At 39.6% G+C, this 11,074-nt stretch overlaps 2 protein-coding genes across 2 annotated transcripts; both read left to right on the top strand.

Annotated features, from left to right (window-relative positions):
- The first annotated feature begins 167 nt into the window (after window positions 1-167).
- Window positions 168-3,483, top strand: LOC145442361 (ranBP-type and C3HC4-type zinc finger-containing protein 1-like). Its single transcript, XM_080320259.1, has one exon. It carries the CDS (start codon window positions 625-627, stop codon window positions 2,332-2,334), a length of 1,710 nt encoding a protein of 569 aa, XP_080176385.1. The 5' UTR covers window positions 168-624; the 3' UTR covers window positions 2,335-3,483.
- Window positions 3,484-5,243: 1,760 nt separating this feature from the next.
- On the top strand, window positions 5,244-10,793 carry LOC145442364 (guanidinoacetate N-methyltransferase-like). The gene is made up of 5 exons (XM_080320261.1): window positions 5,244-5,989; window positions 7,570-7,715; window positions 8,317-8,380; window positions 8,436-8,614; window positions 10,647-10,793. The coding sequence occupies exons 1-5, from the start codon at window positions 5,821-5,823 to the stop codon at window positions 10,785-10,787; spliced, it is 699 nt and encodes a 232-aa protein (XP_080176387.1). The 5' UTR covers window positions 5,244-5,820; the 3' UTR covers window positions 10,788-10,793.
- Window positions 10,794-11,074: the final 281 nt, after the last annotated feature.

Genomic DNA, 11,074 nt, shown 5'->3' with positions numbered 1-11,074 from the left:
GATTTGTATTAGAATCATAGCTGCTAAGCTGCATAGTTTTTCCAAATTAGATTAGTACCGTATTAGAATTACTGAATCAAAAAACAACAACTCGGAATTGAATGGTAAATCCCGAATTATGAATAAATGCAACAGAATTCAAGTTCAGTCTTCAGTTCATAAATCTAGAGTTGATTTTCAATTTTCATAAACACGAGAATGGTAAATGACAATAAAGTGTACAGTGTACACACTAGCTTGGATTGTTTCACACTATTATGCAGTTTTCCTGTAGAATTTTCAAGAAATTCAGGAATTAGAGCATTTTTTAAATTAGATTAGATTTAAAATACCCACATTATGTTCTAAGTATAGTCTAATTAGAATTATCTTTACTTTTCCAAGTCTAGATGGGATCTTGTTCATGTTCAATGTTTGGCAGGTTTAAACTACCGCACTGCCATGTACCATGATATATTAAGGTACAGTAGCGAGTAGCCTAGATAGAGCCACATCGATTCTACTTGTCACATTCGGCAAAAAGTCATTCCAGCAATCATCAGGTTGAATTTTCATTAGGTTATTATCGATAAACGCCTGAAGAAATTGATCACATTGTGCTGACATTGACAAAATTACTCCACAATGGCAATGAGTGCTGCTAAAGCGGAAGCTGATAAGGAATTGGAAAGAGTGATTGTCTCCTATATCAAGGATTTCACAGTTGTTCGAAACTTCTATGAAAACAACCCATCGAAGTTCAGCGACGGGATCGAACATATAAACAGAGTGTTGGCTTTGCCTCACAAAGACGAGAAACGCGTAACAATCGAACTTCACTTAGAGTTACGTTTTAACTCGCACGACCCAATCGATTTCTCATGCTCCCCATCATGGACAGTTCTGACAACAAAATATCAGATTTGTGAACAATTCAAACAGTACGACGTAAAAAATTTGTACGTACTATACCGCACTAGTATTGCAAAGGATTGGGCTTATCTTAGCGATTGCGGTATTGAACAAGACGGTGATATCCTTTATGTATATATCCGCAGTCCTCAATCAAACACTATAAGTCATCAACAAAAGCGAATTCGTGAAATATCCGATGTAAATCCACACAGAGAACCCCCTGTAGCTTTCCCTGAACCGTTACGTAATAATTTTATGGATATTAAATTTGAATCACCGACTGTTATGACTAAATCTCCTATGGTTCCTGAAGCTGTTGATAATCATAGTCTAGGGTCGTTGTGGACTTGCAAAATATGTACCTTCCTTAATGAAAGTTGGCGTAAAGAATGTGTTCTGTGTAATTCTCCATGCGTTGGAGATATGGACGTAGCTAAAGCTACTCCGGTTGATATATTTGGGAAGATAGCCGATTTTGATACTGTAATATCGGGATGGAAATGCCCGCAATGTACCTATATCAATGAACCAACTCGGCCTGGATGTGAAATATGTGCAGGTGCGCGGCCTGCCGATTATCTAGTCCCAGACGATTATGAATTGAGCGATAAAGAAAAAGAACGTATTCTGAAAGAAAAACAGGCCGAAGAGAATGCAAGAAGACTAGAATCTTTCGAAAGAAGAGAAAATTACACACAACATATATCCGCCGAAGAGCGTGATATAATACCAAGCAGTGAACCCGTAGAGTGCATGATATGTTTCACTGAGACTGATCCCGAAGATAGCATTGTGCTTAGAGAGTGTCTTCATAAATTCTGTAAAGATTGCGTCATCGGTCAGATAAAAAACACAGAAGAAGCGACTGTGCCTTGTCCATATAGTGATGACGAGTATCAATGTCGTAACACTATCACTCATCGTGAAATAAAAGCTTTGCTATCGGAAGAAGATTTCCAAAAGTTTTTAAACCGTGGTCTTATGCAAGCTGAGAGTGCGTCTCCAAACAGTTTTCATTGTAAAACTCCAGACTGCCACGGTTGGTGCGTTTACGAAGACGATGTCAACACTTTCAAATGCCCCGTTTGCCATAAAGTCAACTGCATACTATGTAAAGCTATTCACGAAGGCAAAAACTGCAAGCAATATCAAGATGAACTAACGCAGAAATCGGCAACCGATCAACACGCTAAAAAAACGAAAGATCTCTTAGCGAAAATGCTGAAGTCTGGCGACGCGATGCACTGCCCGCGGTGTAATATTATTATTCAGAAAAAGATTGGGTGCGACTGGATCAGGTGTTCAATGTGTAAGGAAGAGATCTGCTGGGTCACGAAAGGACCTCGGTGGGGGCCGAATGGACCGGGGGATGTGTCGGGCGGGTGTCGCTGCAGGGTTAATGGAAAACCGTGTCATGTCAACTGTAAAAATTGTCATTAACATGGTAACCTGTTTACTAGAATTGTTTTATTGTGCTCAGTAACTTTTCAATTTTTAATTTGCGGTCATTGTTTAACCGCAAGCTGAGTATCTTTTCCATTTCTTTTGCAAATGTCCAATATTTGAAAGCTGTGGGGTATATTGCGCTCACCCAGGTCAGACTAGCTGATGCATTTTATTACATCGATGTTGTGAAATATTGTTGCTGCGGATTTCTATTTATGTGTACTAGAATTTTGCAAGATCAAACCCCAAGTGGGCCTTGGCCTCGCGGTCGTGATGGGATTCTAGTCTGAAAGTGGTTTGAATATCATGGCAGTGGTACCCAGAGGTGGACTTGGAAACCCATATGATTGTAGTTGTCCAATTCGACTAATTATAGCGAAAAGCCGGTAATGTAATTGCTGAAATGTTGCTATTCTCTAATTTCAATTCTAATCTGGTTTGCCTGAGAATGATACAGCAAAACTGAATAGTGCGAAACTAGCCAAGCTTGCTGCACAGACATTTGCTACTCTCATGCTTATGGAAACGAAAGTTTTTGCGAATTCTAATTCTAATCTAGTTTGAAAAAAGCTAATTAATTGTCATTTGAAAAAAATGTGTAGCTATAATTATACTTTAATTTGGAGAAGATGAACATTTTCTAGTGGCCAAGTCTGCCCAGATGGAGGTCACTGGTCAGTAGTAAAGTAGATTACTTTTAATTTTCAAAGCACCGAAATATGTTTGTCTTCCACTACTCGCGTTAGGCGTTACGCTTCCAGACCACTTCTGCTTTTAATAATATCTGAAGACTAACAACTTTTTAGGTGTTAGATTTTATAGAGTACTCAGTGGTATTCGAGTTGATTCACATCACTTTCATGGGCGGAATTGATATGGTAAATGCAGACCTCGTATGACATTCACAAATTATAATTTTGAAGATGACAACTCTTTTCATCTCTATTAGTCATTCTCGGACGTGCCCAGTAATAATAAATATTTTTGTATTTCAGTACTACCAGTGACTATTTTGTCCGCCGACGATTGTCCTTGTATCGTTATGTATAGATCTGTTCGGCAATATTCATATCATGTGCCTAATATGCAAGTTAACGTACCGTGTCATTGGGGTTATTGTTAACATTGAGCACCTGTCAAGTACTGGAAATCCATTTGCAAAAGTAAGACTTATTTAACTTTGTGGTGGATACTCCGGCATCTTATCCCAAAACGTAACAAAAATTAGAATGATTTGGGCTTCTAATCAGACAAAGACCTGCACAAAGTCATTAGAACATCTTGTCCTGTTCTTTACATTTCAACGGCAATGTTGGTGACCTGGATTCGTCATCGGCACATTATCATGCCCTGCGCTGCTCAGAAGAGCTAGGCATCGTCTACCTACTTCGGTGGTTCGGTATCGGTTGGTACGATTTATGCTACGTCGAAAGCAAACTAATTGTTGATTGTTAGCGGTTGAACGTACACCTGATGTTTGAACACTTCAGTTTAGGGTCGTTCCAAACGCCGGTGGATTGTCGTGCATTGAAACGTTAGAAAGGAGTACAGAGTCCAAAGGATTTGTCTTCCAATCACACACTTTCTAAAATAAATTAGAAGCAACAGAAGACATCGTAACTAGACACTGCAATAAAAATGATGTGGCGTCTGCCGCCGGGAGAAATTGAGATGTCGGGTGAGCCCAGACGCAGGCTGGTATACATATACAGATACACGCATCCACAGAGTGAATGGGCTGGTACAGGACTGTGCTCCGCTGGTATCATCATCATTGGTTTATTAGCAATTTTATCAGTTCAATACACCACAAAAAATGCGATACAATGAAAAGAAAGGAAGATGTCGAAGCGACTAGAAGTTGTCTATTGAATCGGACACCCACCTTGGCCTAGGCGATGTAAAGAGTAGGCATGCACAGTTGCACACTGAATGAAAGTAAAGAAGATAGTATGGCAAAAAGGAAGCGACAAGAAATAGGGCGGCATGTCAGGGGAAGCGAGATCGATAGGTCAGTCGTGGTCAGGTAATCTTGAGGATGGACTGTATTGGCGCTTTAATGATAGTTATCACCTGTTTATGGCGTCGTGGCCGTTCGGTAGATGCGGAACTGCTTGTGATTGAGGTGAAGATGCATCAGACTGCGACAATACCCCTGCGATAAGGAGTCAAGTGTCTGAGTATCGACTTTTCGATAGTCTGAGCTTTGATGTTTATGGGAAGTACTCTAGTGTTGACTAAATAAATGGTCATTTTTACAATCAGACTCCTGAAAGACGCACTCAAACGTCCAGATTCAAGATTTCGCGTCATTTATTGCGTTTTTATTTGTGCCTGTCCAATGGCCTGCCTGTCAAAGCTACAAAGGCGGACCAAATGCCGAAAACGAGGAAATGTGGACGTCCTCGGAGGAAATTTTGTTTTCTTGAAAAAGCAAGACAAATCCTCCTACAGTAGGACGTATGGTACCCCTACTAAATGCGAGTTCGCGACCCATGTTATATATCACTAGTCCTGTGTAAGGAAGAAATGTGAGGCTCTGTGATATTTCACGCATGAGTAGTTCGATTGTTTTGTTTCTAAGGCTGAACTGATCAGGTTAGGTTACCAGTAAAGAACATTGGTTAATAGGCTATTGTATGGAAGGGTAGCTTAGTGTGTAACAATTGTGTACTTCAGTAGCGATACATCAATGCTCCGAGGAAGGGTATAGGATCCAAAAGTGTTACCGCTGTTTTGACGGGATCTACCTGCGTTATCGGGTCCTGTGTCACATCATATGACAGAAGGCAATGTCAGTATGTCACCATTTCATTACGTATCTTGTTGTATTTGTACAATATCCGGTTTTGAATCAATGGTACATGTCTCTCGGCAACGCCACATGCATTATAATCAAGGGAACGATTATAAATGTGATAATCAGGGATGTTTTTTGACTGTCAACAGTTGGCGGTGATATATTTTACCGGTACCCATTGACGATACATCCAGGGATAGGTAATAATCAGTGACAGAAGTAACACCACCAATGCGCAGTTTAATAATAATTAGAGGCGCTCAACCGGTTTTTAGAGGTTGTTGTGTTGAATAGAAACAGTTAAGAATTTACCAGTACGGTTAGAATGTATGAGTTGAATACCTGTTCTAGTTAGCCGTTGATTTACAGAACATGGTAAGTTGGCTTCATGCTTGTGAAATCACTGTGCAGTACTCAGTTCAGTTTACTGTTAATGATTTTGTCGGATAAATACACCGCAAATATGCGATAGGCCTATACAACGAAAAGATAGGAAGGTTTTAAAACGACTTGCAGTCAATGAAATCAGACACCCATCTGGGCCTAGGAGATGTTAAGAAGAGGCAGGCACGTTGAATGAAAGTGATAATAATAATAACCTTGTCTGTTCGTCATCATTTAGTACATTTGTATTACCTTACTTAGAATTATATTGCTGTGAAAATTACTTTGTACCGAGCATGGAATCAAAGATTTTTAATGTGGGCGAAAATTGCGTCTCGGAATGGTCGAACGCGAAGGCATCTTACAACGAGGCCGACACGCATTTGGAAATTATGGGCAAGCCAGTAATGGAAAGATGGGAGACGCCGTATATGCATCTGTTAGCAGAAACTGCGTCGTCGAAAGGTGTTTACGTCCCTTCTGGAGATTCCCTTTGGTTATTGTAAAATTTTGTCTCCACTATTTTCTCACACACTTCATCACAAGGTTGTAACCAAGTCGCAAGGTTTCGAGTCACAAGTCAGTCTTACTTTTATGGTTTTGACTCCAGTCAAGTCAGTCATTTTCAATTCATCACCGAGTCAAGTCCGAGTCCAATCGACAAGCCAATGGGCGAGTCCGGGTCATAGTGTTATGACTTGAGTCCAAGTCATTGTGTTCACTTTTCAATTTCGAACTATTATCTTAGTAAACCAACTTTCTACAACTCCGTTTGGTGATATCGAATGCTTCACCTTCATAAGTTTGCTAATATCCCTCAGAAGAGCTTCTTGGAGGTACAGAACTTCAATATACAATTAAATAGTATATTCATAATATGAACCCGAATATTTTCGGCTGACACTCGTCAGGTGTAATCGTCAGCAACTAGTAGAGAATTGGAAAGAACATTGTATATCAACAATCGTATCACAAAATATGACGTCACCAGCATGAAATTTCGAATGAGAGAGCGTTCAATGTACTATTTTTAGGTGGTACACGAACTCCTTTTCTTGACAGAGTTTTGGTTGGTGTATTTTGATAAAAGTTGATTCCAAGGCACACAAATGGAATTGTGAGCGGCATAAACCAACATGTCCCCAGATTTATCAGAACACGTGCGTCACGCGATGTGAAAAGCTCACCCTTAACTCATCCACTTAAGATTGATGCTGATCGATCAAAGGCCATTATTCTGCCATCGGCAAACATCTGTTGGATAATCCGATTTGTGCGAATAATTATCGAGACGACCGATTTCGAATCGTAGGGCGAGGCCGCTCACAATTCCATTTGTGTGCCTTGGAATCAACTGTTATCAAAATACACCAACCAAAACTCTGTCAAGAAAAGGAGTTCGTGTACCACCTAAAAATAGTACATTGAACGCTCTCTCATTCGAAATTTCATGCTGGTGACGTCATATTTTGTGATATGATTGTTGATATACAATGTTCTTTCCAATTCTCTACTAGTTGCTGACGATTACCCCTGACGAGTGTCAGCAGAAAATATTCGGGTTCATTTCAATATGAATATACTATTTAATAATATTCCTCACTTTTAACAGTTTCTAGTCGCACTTTCAAGTAATAGCCGAAATACCAACTTCAGTATTCTTCGAAATTACAGCGAAATGTCGGTCTTGGTCGTCCTAGTCTCTAGTCATATGACTTGTTCCGAGTCATGCGCAATGACTCGAGTACAAGTCCAGTCAATTTCGAGAAAATGACTCGAATCATTACAAACCTGGTTCTTATTACAATAAATCTCATAAAAGTGATGCAAATTTAACCAAAACTACAATTTTTCGAAATAAAAAAGTAAGTAGTTTTGTAGTGTTGCCTAAAAACTGTTTCAGTCGAAGTGGAAGTAGTTTATGGTACTTCTCACAATTTTACCAACACAATTCCATAGTAGATCAAAACTTTTGCACAAGTATAGACAATAAAGCTTATGTGTAAAATGCTCTGGTTTGAACGCTAGCGATCTCTACTGTTCAGGGGGCAGAGTTCTGGAGATCGGCTTCGGAATGGGAATAGCGGCTGGAAGAATACAGTCTTGCGATATAACGGAACATTGGATCATTGAATGCAATGACGGAGTTTGCGATCGGTTGGAGGCATGGAAAACGCATCAGCCGCATGAGGTGTGGTTATCGCGATTGTTGGCTGAGTTAGAAAACCTTACTAGGACTAGATTATTCTAGTTGTATTTCCCTGTAATTTAATTTAATTACAAGATTTTGTGGATTCAGTAATTCTAATCTAATTTGAAAAAAGCAGCCATAATTACAATTGCTATCTAATTTCAAAATTGTCCATTTGATATGAATTGAACTTTCTCATTCATAATTTAATTAAATTTCCAAGTTTGTTTGCTACTTCAGTAATTCTAATCTAATTTGGAAAAAACTTTGCAGCTATAATTCCAATTCTTTTCTAATTTGACAATTGTCCATTTGTCCAATTCAAGGTCAAAGTAGACAGCTTTGGTGTTGGAGTAGAAATAAAGTCATACATTTCTACTCGCTTACAAGTGTACGTAGTGATTTCCAAGTAATTAAAAAGTTAAAAAGTATTCTAGGCCTAGTTTTGCAGAAAAAATTCAAAACTGTTGGATAGAAGTGGTGTGACAGTGGTAGAATTTAATTCAATAGCAAATATATTGCTTAGTCAGTAATTCTTTTTCTGATCAAATTTGGAAAATCTTTCTAGCCCAACTTTGTGACGGTAATTAACATGATTTAGGTCTTTGTGAAGAAAGGACTGTGGCAGGACGTAGTACCGCAACTTCCAGACAATCATTTCGATGGTAAGTGCTTCAATTCGGTGAATTTCTCTCCTTGGACCGACCGATAACTTCTCAGGAATACTATACGACACTTACCCGCTTTCCGAGGACACGTGGCACACCCATCAGTTCGAATTTATCAGGAACCACGCGCACAGACTTTTAAAAGGTGGCGGGGTGTTGACGTACTGCAACCTGACCTCGTGGGGAGAATTGCTGAAGACGCAATACGATAATATAGAGACTATGTTTCAGGTTTGTAATTTGTATGTGTGGACAATAGGGCTGTTCAGGAAAAAACTTTTTCTTCAGACTTCACTGGCTATGTGATAAAATTGTTAGGTTGGCTAAAACAACACTACGCACCAAATTCCAACCAGTAAAACCGAGGTTCTCGCAGTAGAAAGTTTAATAGATGAAGTTATTGCAGTAGAAAAACTTGTAATTCTATGATTTTATAATGAATAATTAATGAGTTAGCCGCTGTGAATACTATTTTATTCAAATCCAAATTTTTCTACTGCAATAACCTGGCTTCTAATGGTTGATATACGATAATGTATAGTTTGATAATAAAAAGAGATTTGCGGTGAGTGGGAGATGCACGAACACGATGCAGACATTGCCTGAAAATCGCGTTTTTTTATGGTATGATTAAAAGAAATTCGTAAATGCTCGCATTTAGTCATGAGCCGGCAAACGCCGCCCGTCTCCAAGCGCCTACTTCCGGCCAGAGATATGCGACTTTGTTAGGTTTTGACGACTTTATGCGCACGCCCGGTAGTATCGCAGCGGACGAACAAGCGCGGAATAGGGCGGTGGCATAAACGAGGGCGATCGCCAGAGGTGTGGTGTGAACAGTGTACGTCGTACACGAATGTGTGCTTTTCGATGGCTTTACCAGCCGTACGGCTGAGCGTGTAGTACGCGCGAAGATAATTAGGCCTTAATTGCAAGCACGCAAGTCAGTCAATTATTACAGAGTACACACTGGGATAATGACTTGATCGACAGAGAAATTTGTCAGCCGATATAATTAGGTTAACTTTACTACTAGGCCTACTCAATTCTCCCGTTCAGCGGCAACATAGGCCTGTATTTCAACTACAGCAAGCCACCTAACAATCGGGAACGTGGATTGCTAGGCTTGTATTTTGAATGTGACTGTCAATCGTAGGCCATTTCTCGCCGATAATCGCGAAGACAATGTGGATTTGAGAACAGCATTGTCGTACTGTTGCCGCCGTGTCTGCGTCTCGCTGATCAATCAACACGCCGTGCAATTCTTAATTAGGATTTCAAGGCGAGCAGGTGTAGCGAATTCGCGGGCGCTGTTGATTGCCGACAACTTCGTCTTGGCAATTACGTATCGCGTCGACCAATTAGATTAGATTTTCCAATAATGCGTCTCTCATTTTAGCAAGGCGAGAGAGAAATCAGGGGAAGAAAGTTGAGAACGTCTGCAACTGCCACAGCTGAAATGGAGCTGAACAAGGGCAGAATTCGTACGGAATTTGCGAAATATGATGACTTATTTTAACCTTTCGACTAATTCGGCGCATAATTCCAATATTTTGTAGGGGTTATAGACCCCCTAAATAACATTAGGACACCATATTCGCCTTGTCATATGAAATAACGGATATGTTAAACTAATAAATTAGCTAATATTAGTGGCTATATTTGACATCAATTTTTTTAATTTTGAAAAGGGGGGGGTTCCGACCCCCTAAAACCCCCCCTGGATACGCCACTGGTTGGAATTGAGCCAAATTTGGTGTGCAGTTTTGTTTTAGCCAACATAATAATTTTATCACGTAGCCAGTGAAATTTGAAAGAATTTTTTTTTTTTTAAAAGGCCGAGGACATAAAAGGTTGTTCTATAATATATATTTTTTAAATTTTACTGGCTAGCTGATAAAATTGTCCAAGTGGGAAATGAAGTTCTGGAAAGTTGATTCGGCCGAGGCGCCACACACTTTTAGCTGTTAATCTTGAAAAATTGCAAGACCAACGCAATATGATTTAATGGCACTGCAAATAGGATCTTTGGAATTGAATTCCGTGCAGGAGCTATTTCGCTCAGTTATTATGAGAATTTTCTTATTAAGGTGCCGTAAACATACCACAAAACTACCCTCTACTTAATGCAATATACAAAATCTCAAGAAGGAGTCAAAAACATTACCCGTTGGAGTAAGCACTCAGCAGTGTGATTCGAGAACTGCAATATTCATTAGCCCTTTTGAAAATAATTATTGGCTGAAACTATCATCTTTTTTTGCAGGAAACCCAACTTGATGAACTGGAAAAAGCAGGATTTTCTAAAGACAATGTTACTACTAAAGTCATACAGAACCAACCGCCGGAGAGTTGTCAATATTATTCATTTCCTTATATGCTTGCTCCGAGGGTTATAAAATGTTAAAATGCTCGGGCGAGTTCATCACTCGATATCTCTCGATTGGTACAGAACTTCAATGAGAGAATTTGTCCTCTTTTTCTATAAAGAGGATTGAAATGCGGCTAAAAACGTGAACCGGACGCAGTGCATGTCACAGTTACGTGATGGCCTTTTTAAAAATTTTTTAGTCTACACCACACAATGTTGTAAAAAAGCAGGTAAATCGGGAGTCGAGCTGAAGTCACGATGTTTTAGTCAACACAGTACTATTGGTCAAAAAACGGTACTGGAGCTTTCAGAATTCTTTCTAG

This window comes from Botryllus schlosseri, chromosome 7 (genome assembly GCF_051294905.1).
Source record: "Botryllus schlosseri isolate E-star chromosome 7, Bs_hap1, whole genome shotgun sequence".
NCBI lineage: Eukaryota > Metazoa > Chordata > Ascidiacea > Stolidobranchia > Styelidae > Botryllus > Botryllus schlosseri.
This window is presented reverse-complemented; position numbering and strand designations above follow the sequence as displayed.